General features: G+C 33.6%; 1 protein-coding gene across 6 annotated transcripts in view; it reads right to left on the bottom strand.

Annotated features, from left to right (window-relative positions):
* The window catches only part of LOC143237305 (neogenin-like), a 199,780-nt gene that overhangs the window by 33,535 nt on the left and 144,957 nt on the right, over window positions 1-21,288 (bottom strand). For all 6 annotated transcript variants that reach the window (XM_076476399.1, XM_076476404.1, XM_076476400.1 and 3 more), the window contains exons 10-16: window positions 20,453-20,740; window positions 11,483-11,532; window positions 10,771-10,915; window positions 2,498-2,608; window positions 1,066-1,260; window positions 591-686; window positions 9-329 (exon numbers count right to left, since the gene is read on the bottom strand). In XM_076476399.1, the coding sequence (XP_076332514.1) occupies window positions 9-329; window positions 591-686; window positions 1,066-1,260; window positions 2,498-2,608; window positions 10,771-10,915; window positions 11,483-11,532; window positions 20,453-20,740 (1,206 nt within the window). The remainder of the gene's footprint in view (window positions 1-8; window positions 330-590; window positions 687-1,065; window positions 1,261-2,497; window positions 2,609-10,770; window positions 10,916-11,482; window positions 11,533-20,452; window positions 20,741-21,288) is intronic.

The raw sequence follows: 21,288 nt of genomic DNA, 5'->3' as shown, positions 1-21,288 counted from the left end.
CTAGCTACCAGCTTCCTGCGTGGTGTTGAGGACACTCATACTCCATGTACTCTCCTGGTGGCCAAGAACAACTTTCACAGAAAATTCATACTGTGTGTTAGGTATTAGGTTGTCAATCATGCAGTTGAGATCAGTAGAATTATAGAGTCTGTAATGCATGTGACCAGAATAATCATATGGAGCATAGCGTACAGTATAAAACCTATTATCTGTAATCAGCTGATTTCTGGGAAGTGTGGTATCAGTCCAATAAAGAACAACGGTAGAAGATGACAGAACAATTGCTTTCAATCCCACAGGTGGAAGCATTGGAGTCAAAGGTTCTGGAGCTACATGGAACAAGACAAAATAAACATTACAAACTATGCATTTCTTGCAAGCTCATACTACACATGCATTTAAACATTTATCAGAAACATGCTCAATCTAATTAATCCAAATTATAATTACCATATTACACAAAGCACAAAATATTTACTTCTAGCTAATAGATCAAATACCTAACTGAATTATTTCAAAACTTACTTGAAAAATGATTAAATGTAGTGTTAAAGAAAAATCACTACAAACAAAAAAAAGAATATACTTACTGCTTTCAATCAAAGTTCGTACTGTATCATATATTGGTCGACCATCTCCAACTTGATTAAATGCTCTTAAACTTATAACATACTCTGAAGAAGGTTCTAAAAAAACAAACAGATGCATAAAATAATTAAATTTCTACATAGTAAACTTCATATAATTTATGCACTGTAACTACCACAGAATATCTAGTTTGTTTCTCATAACATACTCTCTACATCATTATATAAGGTTAAAAGTTGTCTTGAAATTACTTGAAACAAGATTCATATTTACTTAAGAAGAAAATGTGATATTCAAATTATAGTTTCAAATAACTATCAGCAACAAAAGTTCATAAATGTATTTATATAATGTAGTTTTTAGTTATTACATTTTGATATTTAATACTCACACTACTTTGATACAGATAAAAACTGACTGTAATCTTAAATACAATTTTTTCCTTTTTCTTTTTTTGAATGAAACAAAATGGCTTACGAAGGTCTTCAATAGTGTAGTATCGTTGCTTGCCATCAAGAACTTTAGAATATACATCTGGAAAACCAACTCCCCATCCAATGGTATAGCCTCTAATCATGATATTTTGGTTTCTTGGTGGTGTCCAACTCACAAAAATGGAATTAGTAGTGGGTCGTGCACGAACACTTTGTGGACGATCGGGAACTACCAATTCTTATAAACAATATAATATAAACTGTTAATTATTCCATACACAAATCACATAATTCTTTTGCATTATTAAACAATTAGACAAATAGTTATTAATATAACTTAATGACATTCATACTTGTTTATTGTGTTTAATTACAATTAAAGGTTAATACTAAGTATCAAATTAATCTTTAACAAAACTAAACTTTTTTTAAATAATAGGTTTTTTTATGGTACTAGATATTAAAATTCTCATTTGTTATTTTTTAAATGTAATAATGTCAAACGTAACTTTCCCTTGTTCCCCTACAGTAAGAAAACGAAAATTGCTCATTATGATAAAAAAATATGTAATGTATTAAGTAAAAACTACATGTTTTGCAACATATTTTCACAAAAAGTACACATAAAATAAATGTTTTAGCTTTGTCTTAACATTAAATCATATTTTAACAAACAATATCTGTTTTTACAGTAGTTCTTTAATTAACACTTAAATGATTTCTTTTGTTTCATTCTAGTCCATGGTTTATTTTCCCAGATTTTATTGTAGGTAGTAATAATACTTTAATATTATATCATGTTTTGTCTAGTTTATCTTAAAGTGAGTCAAAAGATACCTTATGGTCTATTTGTATAAATTATCCAATGACATAGTCATAATTTAATTGAATTACAATATATGTCAGGAACATAGAACATTTTATCTATGTTTTATAAATAAAGTCTATTTGTAATGGTATGATTGATGTATTAAAATATTTCAAACACAATTACAACACAAAACTAATCTTGTAGCAAAAATTTCAAATGTATGTATTTGTCTTTATTTTATTATATCAGCATAAAATTTATTATAATACATCAGGTTAGTATAGTCAAGTCAAAAAATGTAAATCACTATACTGTTAAAACATATATCTTTTGGAATTTATCAAAATATTGTAGGTTTATGTAGTAAATTAATATCATTATAATATAAAAATGCTCTATTTTTTAGCTTTTAGTTCTAACTACTCACCCCTTTATAATATGGTTAATATATTTTTACAATGACTGTTCTTTAAGACTTGCAGATGCTTTATATTTCAACTATGTTACACAAGATTTTCTAAATATGTTTATGTGATCATAGCTCATTTCATACAAGTCCTGTTTGTTTTCTAAATGTTAGTTAACTGAATTTTTTTACTACAGTTTGATTTTTACTTCAATATTGATTTTAATGAAAGCATTTAAAAAATTCCCATATATTCACCATTTAAATCATTTTCAAAAGTTTCTGTTGAGAACCAATCAGTACTTGGACCACTACCATTTATGGATAAAGCTGCAATCTTAATACTGTATCGTGCACCTCGTTCCAAGCCTAGAAAATAGTAATAAAGATGACTTATAAAAACTTTGAAAGCATGTAAAACAAGTAACTTACTAAAAGGTTAGTGCTTGGCACTGAAAAATACATATTTATCATGTTCTTGCAATATTAAACCTATTATCCTGCCAACAAATCTTTCAAAAAAATTGTATATGTGACACTGGTGTTAAAAAGAAACTACAACCATGATGACTTTATGATGTATTGACCTTCAATAAAAACATATATATAGTAGTTTATCAGAACTCTCTGATGCAAGTGTAAATGCATATACAAAAAGTAAATAAGAAAAATTTTGATTGTAGATTATATTTTAATTTATACAGTGTATGTAAGACAAAAGTAAGAAAAAAGCTACAGTATTACTTAGGAAATTTTCCAAACTTTTTACATTTAAAATATACATGGAGCATGGTTACCAGGTAATACTGATTGTGGTAAAGCATCATATATGTAGAAAATGTGAAAAACAAAACATAACATTGCTTACACTGTTTTGTTCGTTCAAAATATCAAATAAGCCTTTTTATCCCCTTTCACCAAATCCTGATTTGCTTAGAGATTGCTTTTAATACCCTCAGTACTATTTTATTAATTCCTAAGTTCTACAGTGTTTTCCTACTATTTCTCTACCTATTAACTCAAATGCTTAGAAATTTCTACAAAACATATATATATATAATCTTTTTTTCAAAACCCAACTGAAAAAATTTGAATACTAAGTATAAAAATATTTTTTTTATATTCACAAAAACTTTGGTAAAATATCATTAATTTCTGGTAACCTACAGGGTTTTGATTTGACAAAAATTTATTTTATTTCCTTCAATAATTTTATTAATGTGGCATTCAGAATATTGTGCTAATTTCTACTTTAATGTTTTAATATAGTTGTTTTTTAATTTATCACTTTTCTCAGGTGTGTGTGTGTGGGGGCATTTTTCACACAGTGCATGGTGAAGAAAATCATTAAGTTATTTTTACTCTAGTAACCTTTTATTTCGTGTCATTCCCTTAAGGCCCCTCATTCTGTCTGTGGACTTGTAATCTTAAGAACCAGGTTTTGATAACCATGGTGAGAAGAGTACAGATCACTTATTGTACAGTTTTGTGTTCAACTACAAATAAAAAATCATTCCCTTGATGTAACATCTGGTCTGTCTACAGGGGAAATAGATGGAAAGTTGCATCTTGTGTATGAAAGTAGACAACAGTTTCCTTCAGTGGTAGGTCAATGGATATTTTAATGGGAATTGATATTCTAATGAGAATGACTAATCATGTAGATAGTGCTAAATGCTCAAGGTAAACCTGAAACAATTGAAATGTGAAGCTCAGTTAGTCTGGAAAAAGGTAATATGGAGAGAAGTTTAAATCCAGTAAAAATGGCTGTATGTTGTGTCAAGCAAATACATACACTCTTTATTTGAATAAAGCTGGTAAAATTTTTTAACAAAAATTACAATTAATGATAATTAATCGTAATTATCAGTGAAAGGTAAATCACAAAAGCCTCTATGATCACTCTGCCTTTGGCCATAAATGATGTGACCTGACTGTTAGTAGTGTTTTCAGCCCTTAACTGAAAGGAAGTGGCAATCCTTTCTTCCCAAGCTATTAAGTGGTATTTGAAGGTACAATGTATGCACTATATTGTATAGTTACCAATCAATTATCTATAGTTAGAGCAGTTTGTTAATCTTAATATTAGTTGGACCAAAAGGTCTTTGGAACCCTTGCATACCAAGCTATTAGGCAGTGTTTCACTATAACAGTTATTCACAGGATATTAATCACAGGATTAATACAGCTTAGAATGGTTCATGCCAGAGATGTAATGTTTAGGATATAAAAAGTTTTAAAAATGAATAAAAAAGCTGTAAGTTCCAAAACTCAGTTGAAAAAGTGTCCTGACCTTTATGTTTTAAGCTACAGAGATATTTCCTCTGGTGAATTGTTGCCTGCACTTTTCTAGAACCACTTCCTTTATATAAGTGGATAATAAGCTCTCTAAAAAGTGAATGGCATGGTCCTTGCTATATCTTTCTCACTCTCTCTGGTGAGTGTATAACTTCTCCACTTGCAGCAAACAATGCGTTCCCTCAAAATATACTTTGATATATATTGTAGAGCCAGCAGAAATATCAATCCTGAATTATGAAAACTGTAACTGAAAAATCTTAGTTTAGCTGAATTTTGTTGAAACTTATATACTTTGGAATGCTTGAAAAGAAAAATGTGTAGCATTTGATAGTTCCTAGGTAACAATACATTATTGTACCATGTTTGTCAAAATCTAGCCTGCATGATGCAACCTTAAAAGTTACAAAATTATTTGCATAGGAGTCTTTTTTTTCGTTACTAGAGTATGTTACAATCCATAATAATACTATATGGCAATATATACTTGTATAGATAAGGAAATGTGGGTGGTGTTTACATGCATGTATGGAAATTATGTGAAACGTTTGTAAGTGTTGTATAATGTGAATTAATAAATTACACAAAGAACACAACTATTAAACAGCATGTAAATGGAAACAAAGGAATTGGATCTGAATGTTATGACCTTGTAATATGAGGTTAACTGTGATTACTCATCTCTGAGATATTAATTAAGGATATATTACACCTGTTATTTTCATGAATATTATTGTGAATATATTTCACTTTTAACATTGAAATATTTTACAAGTAATGAATTTTTCATGGAAGAATGAGATAATCGTAAATATGAGACTCACACTATGTCTGAAAGGAAACATAATTTTACCTGATGTTTTTTGGTACGAGTAGTGCAATATACTTCTCATTTATTCATATGTGAATGACAATTTCAGTTGTAAATGAAATTATCAAACAATAGTTTAGATATTATAACAAATATAAATTTAGTGTATCTAATGTTTTATTGGGTTGTAATGCAATATTTTCAATCAGGTAAATTGAAATATAATATATCCACTATGTCTGAAAGGAAACATAATTTTACCTGATGTTTTTTGGTACGAGTAGTGCAATATACTTCTCATTTATTCATATGTGAATGACAATTTCAGTTGTAAATGAAATTATCAAACAATAGTTTAGATATTATAACAAATATAAATTTAGTGTATCTAATGTTTTATTGGGTTGTAATGCAATATTTTCAATCAGGTAAATTGAAATATAATATATCCACATAGTTTTATCAATATTTTCCAAACACTGTTACATTCAAGGTGCAGTTAAAGACACATAAAAAAGCAAGTAGTAAGAGTACTAGAATACTAGAACAAAGTAACCCATGATAAGAAACTTTGAAAAACTGCACCCAACCAAACCTAAACTTACTCATGTAGGTAGAAACTAGTTATAGTTTTTAACTCTATTCCTTTCCTAATGAAACTGTATGTTGTTCACTTAGTTGCCAGATGGTAATTAATGTAGTGTTTCTGGGTTGAAGAGTAAGCTGTGTTGGATGATGTCACAGGAACAACAATAGAGGTATCAAAGTTACCAGCACTGATCAAGTGAAACCCAATTAAACCTGGGGACTGAGAAATCCACAGACATTAGAGATACATCTTCTGTGGGTGGATATAGCATGAGCATACATGAAGTATGTAAAAATGTTTCTTGATCCAGAAGGTAATTTGTTAAGTTCTGTCTCTAATGGTAGGTTGTAAAGAAAGTATTGTTGTTGTAACCAAGATACTGACTTTCTTTACAACCTAGTCATTTGGATGATATTACGGCTAATTGTTGTAACCAAGATACTGACTTTCTTTACAACCTAGTCATTTGGATGATATTACGGCTAATTGTTGTAACCAAGATACTGACTTTCTTTACAACCTAGTCATTTGGATGATATTACGGCTAATTGTTGTAACCAAGATACCGACTTTCTTTACAACCTAGTCATTTGGATGATATTACGGCTAATTGCAATTTCTGACCTCACAATTTTAATTGGGTTTTTGCTATTTATTTCATTCTCTGATCTCTTCTATATAGGTCTTTCTTAGTTAATCTATCCTTTTCAATGAATGGGAACTTCATTTTGATGTCTTGTATATTGTTGATATCTTAATTGTGTATTCAGGAGTGTTCTGCTAAGTATATCCTGATGTTTCATATTTTACACAATGAAAATATTTCAACTGTAATGTTTCTGATTGATAAGGTGTGTTTGAATTAATTAATGTTAAAGGGAATTCTTGTAAGATCAGATGTAAATTACTGATCTTTGTTGAAAGGTATTTTATTATTATTATTTCATTATTCATAACCAATATTATATTATTTCATAATTTTTAAAAGAGTTACTTTCTTTATATAGCTGTTGTATTCTTGTGTTGCCTTTTTTGCATATAATTGTCTAAATGAACAAGATAAGATTACTGTACTCCTTGGCTAGGGTGTGTTGGTGTGTGTGCACAGTTGAAATTAACTATTAGCTTGACAACAAGCTGGAAAAAAGGGAGACAGGGAAAGTGTGGTGTTTAAATGTACCATGCATTTCATACCTTCCTGTATTAATATTGCATTATTCTAAATTTATGTGTTGTTCTGAGTACATGCAATTTCTAAATAACATTAGGGCAGAAAGTAACTGATTTTGTTCTAGATGCCTTTGCTCATTTGTTATTCTGATAAGGTCACACGTGTTCTGCATGAGGAGCATGATTTTAATTGTTGCATTGTGGTACAAGAATGCAGACAGCAGTGTCCTTCAATGGTAATTTGGGTTTTATCTTGAGGTAACAGCCTTCTCTATATTTGACAGTGACTAGTCATGTGTAAAGTCTTAGTAAATTCTGAGTAAATCCAATATTACTTGTGAAATAAGGAAAAATAAACTTAAAACAGTCTGATAGATGATTTTGGCCTGATTGGTTTGAAAGAACAGTTCAGATTCAGTACAAGTGGCAGTTAATCATATTTGTCTCATGCTGCAATGAAGGTTGTGATTTTTACTATGCATTACATTGTGTACAGTCTCCTCATTTCCTTCAAACCAACTCAAGTATTCAGAGAAACATGTTGTTGCTCTGTAGAAGATACACTACATGGCACCCAACCATCACACCCATATATGCTTGTTGATCATCTCATTCCAAAACAATGGGCATTAATATGGAGTTGGTCCTACCTTTGCTGCTACAATAGTCTTCACTCTTCTGGGAAGGCTTTTCACTAGATTTTGGAACATGGCTGCAGGGATTTGCTCCTATTCAGCCACAAGAGCATTAGTGATGTTGGGCACTGATGTCGGGCAAGAAGGCCTGGCTTGCAGTCATTGTTCCAATTCATACCAAAGGTGTTTGATAAGGTTGAGGTCAGAGCTCTGTGCAGGTCAGTCAAGTTCTTCCACACCAACCTTGGCAAACCTTGTCTCCATGGACCTCACTTTGTGCACAAGGAAACTGTCAAGCTGAAACAAAAACGGGCCTTCCCCAAACTGTTGCCACAAAGCTGGAAGCACACAACTTTCTAGAACGTTATTCTATGCTGTAGCATTAAGATTTCCTTTCACTTGAACTAAAGAGCTTAGCCCAAGCCATTAAAAACAGCCCCAGACCATTATTCCTCCTCCACAACACTTTACAGTTGGCACTATGCATTCTCCTGGCATCTGCCAAACCTAGATTTGTCTGTCAAACTGCCAGTTAATGAAGCATGATTAATCGCTACAGATAACACGTTTCCACTGCTCCAGAGTCCATTGGCAGTGTGCTTTACACCACTCTAGCCAATGCTTGGCATTGTGAATGGTGATCTTAGGCTTGTGTGTGTGGTTGCTTGACCATGGAAACCTATCTCATTAAGCTCCTGACGTACAGTTTTTGTGCTGACATTGCTTCCGGTGGCAATTGAAACTTGGTAGTGAGTGTTGCAACTGTGGACAGATTATTTTTAAGTGCTAAGTGCTTCAGCACTCAGCAATCCTGTTCTGTGAGTTTGTATGGTCTACCACTTCGTGGCTAAGCTGTTGTTGCTCCTAGACATTTCCACTTCATAATAACAGCATTTACAGTTGACTGGAGCATCTCTTACAGGGCATAAATTTAACAAACTGACTTGTTAGAAAGGTGGCATCCTAGGACAGTGCCATGTTGAAAGTCACTGCTAATGTTTGTCTATGGAGATTGCATGGCTGTATGCTTGATTTTATGCACCTGTTGGCAATGGATGTGGTTGAAATAGCCACCCCCACCCTCCCTAAATAGAAGGGGTGTCCACACTTTTAGCCATGTAATGTATCTTGTCTGATCTTGTTATTTAGTGGGCCCATCTAATTACACTAGAAAGAAGATTCAAGTGTACTTGAGTAACTTTATGAAAAGTTGCAAAACTCTCAAAAACAAACCAAAATTTTAATTTTTCTCACTATTCCCCAAAAAATACGAAATTAAATTATTTTATACAAAACTAAAAATTGATTTTTTCTTTAAAACCATTATGTTAAAAGAAATCCATTTTTGAGTTATAAATTTCTTTATTTCTGGCACATCACATTCCTAGTGACACCATTCCTCAATTACTCTTCATAACTGTGACAGACATTACTATTTCTGTCACGTTTTACTGATGCTTTAAGACAATTCTGCCATTTTTGTTATCTGTTTTTAGACCTTCTGGTACTTAACAAACACATACTTTACTTTCAGTGATTAATTTAGTATATTTCATGAAAACTTTTATTAAGTATAGTTTTAACTTGGATCAGATCTATCTGACATTAAATAACAAAAAAACCTTCTTGAATGATTTTAGTTTGTTTACTTTATGACAAAGCTATTAAGGCAGCTGAGATTGTACTTAATTTTAAACTGCTGATCGTAGGGAAGACAATTGGCTGGTAGGATCAACTCTTAATCAATGAGCAATATAACTGACTGCCACATGTTGGTTGTGGGTCATAATCCAATGATCTTTTGCAGATTGTGAATCAGACACACTAACCACTACTAGACTATGCCTGGCCCTTGAATGAAATATGATTGCAGTCCTTGAAAAGTGTAAATTCTACTATAACAGTTTGAATAATCTACCCTTTTATCTGAAAATTCTATGTTCTCTTTAAAAATAAACATTTTGACAATATTCCATTGCAAGTTAATTTTTCAGGATTTTCTTCAACTTTACTCCAGATTATTTCTGTTTACTTCTCTTCTTAAATATCATAGAATATTACATATGAATGATTACTATGATCTTATAACAATCAAATCCTCTTCCATAATAAGTCATTCCATATTTCATCTCATATGTACTACTTTCAACTACTTTATTTCTTATATTATTTCCTTAATATTAGTTTAATTATTACTTTCCCCAAATATATCTTCAATTACAACCTATGCATCCTTAAATTGTATTCAAGATTCTATTTTCAACCATTCCTGATATATGAGATCAATTTATTTTTTTTCCTGGGTTCATCTCAACATCATCCAATAATATTAATATCATGATAAATACGGTTTGCTTCACTCTTACGTTGTTATATATAAATTCTTCAAGAGATTTCTACCTCATAAAATAGCAGTTTTTATTTCTTATCTTTGAATATTCATTCCTATATTTTCCTGTGATAAAAAACCCACAGATTCTCTATTTTTAATGTTGTTGTTATTTGCTAAGTATGCCACAAAAATACATCTACATATTAAACAGACTCTCACAAAACTCTCCAAAACTTGTATAATAAAATGTATATTTTGAAACTAAAAATAGAGGTGACTGGAGGAGCAATTCTTAATTTTTGTGATTATATAAATGAGCACTTTGTGTTTCATTAGATATCCAAGGAAAGAAAGCACACTTTAATAGTGTCTAATACTGAATCTTTGTTAACATACAATAAAAACAGAACAAGAGTATGTGATCTGTAGCAAAGCTTTAGGGGTATGATTTCTGATGTCTGTATTATGGAATCATATTAATTATGCAGTGGTGTTTTTGTCTTTTTAGCAAACATTGAAATACTGTTTTAACTTTAGGTAGTTACTTTGCATCCTGTTATGTAACAACTTTCAATGTATGACCATTTCATAATTATAAAAATAAAGATTTCAGAAAATCTTCCTTGTTTATAATTCAAGTATTTACTTTACAGAAGGAATAACCCTCTTGTAACAAATAAATTAATCAAAACATACCAGTTAAAGCATACAATCTTCTATTACCATCAGTGGTAACGGTGTCTCCTCTACGACTGCCCTTTAACTTATATCGGATCTTGTAGCCAGTGATAATGGCATTCTGTGATTCTTTAGGAGGAGGCTGCCATCGAACAATGATGCTCTGTGGGAAGTTTACCAAGATTTTAAAATCTTTTATACTGTGGTTTGGTTTTCAAAAATTATTTTCTTCAGAAATAGGAAGTTTGTAAAAAAGGTAACAAATAATGACACCATTACATTTAAAAATCTTAACTGCAGTTTAATATCATACAATAACAAAATATATCACTAAAGATATTTCCCATGGTCTATTGTAAAAGCAAAAGTTTGTATAAAATAATAAAAAGTAAAATAGATTAGGTAGTACAGATGAATTCTGATGACAAACTAATAAAACAAGGATACATATACATGTGTTACTACCAATTCATTTTTATTTCAGATAAAGTATAGTAGAAAAAGCATTTGAAAGATAATGAATCACTACATCATTACTATCATTTTGCAATGAAATATAATAAATGAAATGGCTTGAGATTAGTGTTACCAAATATCTAAACAATTTTATTAAAACAGTGGTTTGTAAGACAGTGAATAGATATATCAGGATATGAGACATGTATTTCATAAAGTTCAACATACAGCTGTATCTACATATACATATACTATATACACAATTAGTACTCACAGTTGAGCTTGCAGCTTCAACAGTCACATTTTGTGGTGTTTCATCTGGAGCTGTACAAACAAACAGTTTCAGTAGAATATCTTGTTTTTATATGAAGAGAAGATCAATGAAATGTATTTAGATAAATTTCCCTGCAAATAACGAGTTTGACAGCAATTCATTCATATTATACTTACAAGTAAATAATGGTGCAATAAGATAATGAAAATATTGTTTAACATTTTACAACTTGCCAGAAATATCATTTTTACATAATTTTCAAAAACATCTGACACAAATGCCAAACAAAGATATGTTTGATCATGAACATTTAATAGACTGAAACATTATTATAAGACAATTTATTATAGATTTAAAATAAACTAAAACAGAGAAGGTTACTCACCAGTTATAGTAACAGCTTGCACAATCAGCCACCTTGTCTCAAACCATTTCCATGGCCTGTGACTATAGGTCAAAAGCCTTAAATACTTATTACAATTTAGTTGATGTTTGGTGATTTGCAAGTGCAGTTGACACTTAAATTCATCTCTTAATTTTAAGTTTTGTATTACAGGGCTACCTGGAGTAAAGTTCTCCTTTTCTGTATCATAAAACTAAACAAGGCATGAAATTTTAACATTTTAAAGAAAGGGATATTTATAGTGTTAACCCAAGTCAATAATGGAAGGATATGTGTGATTCCAACAGGAAAAAAACAGACTACTCCACAAACAGTTATTGCTCATAACCTGGAGATGGTGAAAAAAGTTAAATGGGTAAATACAGCAGTCCATTCCTACGAAAGTAGAAGCCTCCCTTGAGACTGCAAACAAGGTAATTCATATTGGTTAAATCTATAAAAGTAACACAAGGGCTCACAACAATTTCCCCAGAATGCACACAAACAAAAAGGAAGACCAAGCACTGAAAGCTCTATATGTGGAATCTAACCTATGACAAATGATATATGTTATGACATTAGTTTTAATATACGTCTACTTATGTGTCTGCAAAGATGCAGGCCATTTATTACTATCATATTGGTGATGCAACATTTCCATTACATTACAGACTATATCATGAAAACTTTTCTATGTAAATTATGGTGGTTGAGAGTAACATATATAATGCCACATTAAAAGGTTGGAAAGTCATGGTAATTTTTGTATTCAATCAGTCAAATGGAATGATACCTCCATATTATGAGAAAATATCTATTGTACATGTTGATGGTCTCTGAAAATTATGTATGGTGGAGAAGGGATAACACTGACCTCAGTGCACTGCAAAAAACTATAACCAGGACCATCCCAGAAAACATCAACAGCAGTGCATGAATAGGTTTTAAGGACTAAGCACTCATACTTGTATCACTGTCACTGATCATTAAAAATGTTTTACACATTTCAACCTATGCATTACAAATTGCACAAGATAAAATCCATGTAAGAATAGAAAATAATCCAATATAGATTGAAATAAAGCAAATATAACTGAACTATAGAATTAGTAAGGCATTCATTCACTAACTGCACACAAACATACAGATGACTGGGACTAAAAATAAAGACTAGAAATATTACTTACGTCTTTTCCTTATCCACATTTTATTTTAGTAATTTACTATCCACTGTGTTAATAAGGAGATTAAATTCTTATAAGCATGTATTAACATTTACAATATAAAGAATAACAAATTATGAGATTTTTTGTACAACTGTTAGAATAATTACCAATAAATGAGTATTCATCAGTTCCCCTACTAATGTTCCAATCTACTGAAGGTAATAAATTAAAGAACTGAAAGATCATTGATTTTGCTTATCTGGAGTATCAGCTCAGATGCCCAAATCAATTACTACTTTGTCTATACAAACTTGTGAAATTTAACTGCATACCTGGAGTTGAATTAATCAACCAGGACTTTGATGGGAATGCAAAACAGCTGCCCATAGGGGATTTCTTGCTGCTGAATTTCATGGATGGAGCAGCTCATAAGCCAGTTATTACAGCCATAGGTTCCATAGATTGGTTCTTTTGATAATGCTCTGAGTATTTAAACTTCAAAAACTAATACTGAAAAAACCATCATATGATTAGGAGTAATGTTATTTACTGTTTGCTTCAGATAAACGGGTCTGGGTTTTGGTGATACCTTAGAGAATTCTTTTGATATGGTTAATTCATCCCAATCATATAAGTTAAGGGACAGCACCATAGTGTGGATTTAATTTAGTTGGTTTGAACTCAGTTTTCTGGCAATAGTTTCATGAAATTTTGTATTCCTTGTCATGCTTTAACATACTGGGCATTGCTGCACAACCTACACTAATGAAATTATACAGTAACAATTCACTGTACTTTTCACAGTGATTCAAAATATAATGTCTCATATCTGCTTTTGCATCTGATAATCCAAAAGTGAAACAAGTTAAACTGACCTAAGATATTTTGGAATGCGGCCAAAATGGATCAAAGTGATGTACCACAAAACAGTTGGTTGGTTGATTTGGTGTTTTATGGCACAAAGCAGTTCAACTATCTGTGCCAAATATCAAGTAAAAAGTTAAAATTAAAGTAAATTTAGTAGAATTCATAAAATGAAATTAAAGTAAAACAAAACAAAGTTTTAAAAACATAAATAGTATAAAACCAATGTTTACATCTAGTCTACAACATTAAGAGAAAAACTACAGTAATACAAGTTGTAAAGGACTTTCTGTAGCATAATTATAATTATCATAACTCGCCAGGAAGAACAGATAAGTACAAAAACCACTGTCATTCACCTGAAGCTGGTTTTTCCAGTTCTGGTTCCCAGTTATTTGATGTAATGGCTATTTTCAAAAAGTAATAAAAGTTTCAAAAGACTTCTAGCAAAATTTTGATAATAACTCACCAGGATGACTAACAGGTAGTTCAAACAGCAGCATTAGTCACTTAAGTTGGCTTTTCCAGTCCTGGTTTTGAGTTATTTGATGTTATGGCTATTTTCCAATTTCAAATCAAACTAGATGGACTGTGATTCTTAAAAGGGAATCACATTAAAAAAGGTCTAATGTATAAATTAAAAAACTTCAATGGCATTAAAAAGATTAATAGCCTTTAAAGAACTAAAAAATTTCCAAGGTGGACAGTGTCACCATTACCCATAACAATGTCTAACGTTATGGACAAACCTTGGAACAGAATATGTTTAAAGTGGTGCCGTCATTGAGAGTCATAACTACGGCAAGAAAGTAAAATGTCACTTATGGTGACCTGAGTGTTACGCAGACTACATATTGGTGCATCAGTTCCAGAAAAAAGAAAACATTGAGTCAAAAAACACTGCAACCAATGTGTAGTCTAGTTAACACAATTTTCTCTTTCCGATCCTTATGGAAGCAAGATGGCCAAAGTACAATATATGGCTTTATTTGGAAGAGCTTGTTTTTGTGTTGCTCACTCGAAGTCGACTGCCAGCTGGCAAGGAGATGAGCCTTGAATACAGGACCATAGTCCATGTATGGAACAGGCAGAGAGGTGACAGTGCCAGAGCAGATAGATTTAGCTGCGGTGTCAGTGAGCTCATTCTCACAAATACCAATGTGGCCCAGTATCCAGAAAAACTGGATAAAAATAGATGTTAAAGAGAAATGGGCCAGTCGAGTTTGAATATTGGAAAGAACAGGGTGTGAACTAACATGAAGCGATTCCAGGGCTAGTAGAAAACTAAGCAAGTCAGAATAAATAGTGCAGTTTGAGTACTGCTTAGCTTCTATGTGATCCAGGGCAAGAGAAATGGCATACAGCTCAGCAGTGAACACAGAAGCTGTAGAGGGGATTCTGTGTGCAACCACCAAACCACAACAAACCATGGCTGAGCCCACACAGCACCTAATTTTGAACCATTTGTATAAATAGGAATAAAAGGATGGTTCAAAAGGTGTTCATTAAATAACAGACAGTATTTCCAATTGGGAGTGTCTGCTTTTCTCAGATGACTTAAAGCAGGTCACATTTGGGGATCATAAGAAGCCATGGTGGGATGGGTTGACCAGTGGATACAGCAATGTTATCCAAGGACAAACCCAATTCATCCCACTGTGCCTGGATACGAAGGCCAAAAGGAGCAATGGCAGCAACAGATCGTCTGTTCTGAAAAAGTATGGCCCACCAAGGAAGGAAAACACAACTCCAGGTGGGATGCTTTTGTAAGGAATAAAGTTTCAAAGCATACAGTAAAGACAGTTGTAAATGGCAGAGGTGCAAAGAAAGTTCATGAGACTCTTTGTATAAGCTCTGAACTGGTAAAGTCCTTGATGATGAATGGGGTCCAGCAATTTTAAGGCCAAGATCAGTGATCCATATTCAAGTTTTGATCAAATAAGAGCACTATATATCTTTAGCATAGAACATTGATCGGCTTCCCAAGTGGTGGAAAAGAGGATATGGAGGATGTGCCCTTGTACATTTGACCTGTAGCTGCTTGATGGGTTGTATAAAGGTCAGCTTACAGTAAAAGATAAGCCCTAAGACCTTTGGCTCAGGGACCACATGCAGCACAACTTCACCGATATGGAGTTCAGGATCAAGGTGAATACCCCGTTGGCAACAAAAGCGCATGCAAATGGTTTCAGAGAGAGAGGAGTTAAAGACATTTGCCATAGTCCACTTCAGTACACGATCGAGGGCAGTTTGTAGTTGCCGTTCAATATATCTCATGTTCGACGACTGAATGGGAAAGTGTCAAACCTACATGAACATGGAATCTCCTGTCCATTAAAAATTTTTTAATAAAAATGGGCAAATGGTCATGCAACCCATATATATGGAGGTCTCACAAAATGTCATACTTCCATGTTGTATCATAAGCTTTCTCAATATCAAAGGATATTGATACAAGATGTTGTTGTTTGAGAAAAACTTCTTTGATTGACGTTTCAAGTTGAATCAGGTGGTCCACGGTGGAGCGCTGTCACGGGAACCCACATTGGATACTGTTTGATTTGAGGAACCAAACAAGACAAGCATTAACCATCCTCTCTAAGGTCTCACAGAGACAGCTCGTCAAAGCAATTGGACAGCAGTTTGAAGGAATCTTGGGATCTTTCCCATGCTTAGAGAAAGGTAGAAATAGCCTAGCACCAGATATTAGGAAAAACATCCTGCCAGATCCAGTTAAAAACAATCAGAATAATAGCAGGAGAAGCAGGAGATAGATGGCACACCAGTTCATAATGTACATCATCAGGTCCAACTGATGTACTGCCAGACTGATGAAGGGCCAGTTTGAGTTCCACCAGTGTAAAGGGATGATTATAGTCATAGAGACAATCAGCTCAAAAGGAAAGAGGTGATCGCTCTGCCCGAGTCTTGATGGCTAAGAAGGTGGAGAAAGAAGTAGAAGTGTTAGATACCCAGCAAAAGCTTTCACCCACAGTATTGGCAATGTTCCAGGTATCAGCTACTTCCTGGCCATCAGAGAGCAAGATCGAGAGGGGGACAGAATTATATTACCCACTAACCTTTTGAATCTTGTCCCATATGACTTTGTAACTGGTGGTAGAAGATATACTGGTTGTAAACGTAATCCAAGAGTCATTCTGGCTTTGATGTCTTACTCACTGAGTGTGTGCACAGACCTTCTGGAAAGTGATGTGGTTCAAGACTGGGATATCTATGGAAATTACCCCAGGCCCGTTTTTGAGCCTTCCATACCATGTGGCAGGCAGGATTCCAACACAGACGAAAATATTAGGGAAAATATGTTGAGGTTTTAGGAATACATTGAGCAGCTCCTTGTATAATACAGTCAGTTACTTCTGCCACACAGTCATCTATTGATGACTTACAGATGATGGCAGGATCAAGTTTTGTGAGAGAAGTGAAAGAGGGCCAGTTTGCATGATTCAGCTTCCATCAGGGCATGTGGATAAGGTGGCATCAATCATGGGCAGTCTCTCTCTAAATTATAGATAAATGATCACTGCTTGGTAGATTATTGTCAATCCTCCATGAGAAATGGGAGAAGAGTGAAGGGGAGCAAATTGAGAGATCAATAGTAGTAAAGGACTGACTAGGTGCATGAAAATAAGTTGAAGAACCAGCACTGAAAAGAGAAAGGTTGTGATCAGAGAGTATATGCTCTACAGAGCAACCTCGCCTATCAATATCAGCACTTCCCCAGAGGATATGATGTCCATTAAAGCCCCCAGGATTAAAAGGGGAGATGGCAACTGTTCAATGAGATCATTAAGGTTTGAATGATCACATGTCTCTCCAGGCAACAGGTAGAGAGAACAAACAGTGATGTTATGACTCAAGGAAACACAGATGGCTATAGCCTCCAAGGGCGTGTCAAGTGGTAAAGACAAGGTGGGCACATGCTGTTCAACCAATAGTGCCACCCCTCCATGCACTTGTCCATCACAGCTTGTCATTTCTGTACAAAGAAAACTGCCAAAAGGTAAATGTATAGGCAGGTTTCAGAAATGTTTCCTGTAAGGAAAGACATACAGAATGGTAGGAAACAATCAGTGTTTTGATGTTATCCAGATTAGAACGTAAACCCCAACAGTTCCATTGTATCAAGGTGGCCATTTTTATTTATGTGTAGGCAAACTGGGTGGAAAACCTTTCTGTTTATGACCATGCCTTTTTCTTTATTTTCTTTATTCGAGGGGGTCTATCAACCTTCATGGATCCTGCCCTGGGTCGATTGGGCAGGTCTTTGCTGTTAGAAGAGAATTTCAGTGACTGAGGATGTGAATGAATGATTGTTTTGCATCTTGATGTGGGAGAAGAAGATGCATCTGAGGAAATGCTCATACTCCAGAACCAAAGCAATTCTTTTGGAGGCACAGAGAGATCTGTCTGCACTCCCACTGTAGTAGTGGAATGAAGTGCAGTAGCGTACATCCAAGATAAAGTGTTGGAGAGCAACTGTTGAGCCTCAGAATAAGTAATGTTTTTAATCATTTTCAAATGCTGCACCTCTTTTTCTTCCAACCATTTAGGGTAAGAACAAAAATAGGACAGGTGAGAACCATTGCAATTGATGCAATGAGGGTCCATTTCACACTCATAGGCATCATGGTCCTTGCCACAGCAACAAGCACACGTCAAGGAACCACAACATGATGTCTTTAAGTTACCAAACTGCTGACATAGGAAACACCGGAAAGGGTTTGGAAAGTATGGCCATACCCTGCAATTAAGATAACCTGCCTTGATGGTGGCAGGTGGATGTGGTGATGTAAATGTCAGAATGAGGATACTGGCGGGCATCATAATTCCATCTTTGCAAGTGGAGATACGCCTCACTGCAGAAACTCCTTGAGTGGAGAAACAGTGAGAATCTCTGACCCAGGGATGTTCTTCAAATCCCTCTCAACAATAACTCCTCATGAAGAATTCAAAGTCGCATGAGGTATAACCTCAATCGATGTATCCCCAATCGCCTTTGAATTCAAGAGGAGTTCACTGTGTTGAAGTGTGGATGTTTCCACCAATATGTTGCCAGATCAAAGCTTCTTTACTGACTTTTGAGAGCCAGCAAGTCCCTCTAGTCCCTTCTGAATGAGAAAGGGAGACATCTGCCCTAAAGGTTTGTCTGAAAAGAATGTAGGATAAGAAAATGAGGTACAACAGGAGTTACAGATGTTGAAGATTGCTGTTCAGAATCTTCAAGACGTGGTAATTTACCTGATTTTTCACTATTTTATTTAAGTTTTTATTTGAGGGATCCATAGGAAAAAAAGAATATTTCAGTGCCCACTGACCCCACCCACCTAGGAGCCCTACGAGGGGACGCACTACAATGTCAAACACTGATACTGCAGCAACGCCAGGGTTTTGTGAGTACTATACCCAAACATCCAACACTGGTACTGGGTGACCCTAGTCCTAGTGGACCAGCTGATTGACCTCAGGGAGGCCACCCCAAGACTGCCTGTCTATAGGAATTTAAGGCCAAAGTGGTGTGTTAGGGTTGAACCCTTCAACCACCAGGATCCTCTCCTCCTCTTCACCAGTCACCATGCATGGCAAACATGTGGGTGGATGTTTATATCCCAGACGATGTAAACTGAAAGAACAGAAACTTCCTTGGGAGGTCCCCTTACCATGTACAGGAATCCACACCGAGGGGTACAACAAAATATTGCTACACTTGCATATGCTTTCAAAGAGTGGTGATCTGTTCTGAAAGTGTATCATTTAGTTAGGTTCAAGTGTTAGTGACAGTAATTCCACTCTCTATTAAGATGGAACTCAAGTGTCAAGCAACAAAACACGATGTCTCATTTATCACAGTGTACTTATTGGCTTCATGCTTTATGTATTACAGTGCACATACTGTGTTTAAAATATTAAAATAAACACATCCTGAATACAAGAATAGTAGAATTTCCTTACATCTGCTACATTTTAATTAAGTCTAGGAAATAAATGGAAACACAAATTGCATGTTGGGTACTTGAATTAATGTACCACCAATGGCTGGTTTTGTCACAAATAAATTTAAGTTCATTTATACACTGGTTACTATCATGTTTCACTGATGGTTGGTAATGTTTCAAACAGTTTATAAGTTACTTTATATTTGAAGTGTTTGGAATTAGAACAACATTTCACAGGGCATTCACTCTTAGTTATTTTTACTATATTTATTCAATTAGAGAAATTATGCTGGCTCTGATATAAAAGGGTTATGAATAGAATTAATTTTCATATCTTACTAAAGATGAGAATTCTTGAACCAAAAGTTCCTATGTACTGTCCAATCATCAATTATTATTTTCATTGTTTTTGAATAATCATTTTAATTTTTCAAAATCTTGTTGAAATCTTTGCTTAAATAGTATTTTTTTAGTATGCTAATGTTATATTTTTTCACTTACAAATATACTATATTAACAAATAAGATTTGCCACACTTTAATAGGTGATCATCCACTTTACATAATTTTTTCTCTCATGATGTGTAAAGTGGAAAAATACTTACTATCTGAGTAGGTCCTTGCTGTTAGTTCTTCAGTGCTGACTCCTGGCCCATTTTGATTAAATGCCACAACCCGGAAACTATACTCTGTATATTTATCAAGTGACTGTAACAGATAACTGGTTTTTTGTGTGGTAATTTCATGCTCTACAGATGTCCCTACTTTCATGTAATATAGCTGATATTTTTCAATTGGACCATTGAGCTTGTCTGGAGATACCCACTGAACTAAAATAGATGTTGGTGATTGTGGAAAAGCCTGAAGATCACGTGCTGGGCTTGGAACATGGACTACACAAAATATGGAAGAAATGTTTCACACCTACATTCAATAATTTGTGTGAAAAATTACAACTGTTAATTATATGTACAATATTTTTTCTTTATATTTACTCATAGCAAAAACAAGTTTTTAATATGGAATGTACAATCATTTTAATAATAAGAAAGGTCACAGACCTGGTATATTTGCTGATTATCTTATATTAGAATCTTAAAAATATTCACTAACTTCTACAAATAAAATTCTGGATTATATAATCCAAAGTTTCATTGTGTACAAAACAACATCCTAGAAAGGAAAAATGATAAAAATCTGTATCTCATCAATCTGAAAACTGTGAGAAGCAATGCTGGATTTCACATTAGTTATAGAAATTAAAAAGTACACTAACACTACTTGCTAAAATCAAATGAGTGTACTCGCTTCAAAGGTGTGCTGTATGGAGATGATTTAAAGATAAATCCAGAATAGCCATTTCAACACTTCGTTCTATCCTTAATTGCATTTTATTAAAAGCTTAACTCACAATACTAGAATTAACTGGAACTGCATACTT

Source organism: Tachypleus tridentatus, chromosome 13, assembly GCF_004210375.1.
Source record: "Tachypleus tridentatus isolate NWPU-2018 chromosome 13, ASM421037v1, whole genome shotgun sequence".
Lineage (NCBI taxonomy): Eukaryota > Metazoa > Arthropoda > Merostomata > Xiphosura > Limulidae > Tachypleus > Tachypleus tridentatus.
Note: the sequence above shows the minus strand (reverse complement) of the source record. Positions and strands in the feature narration are given on the sequence as shown.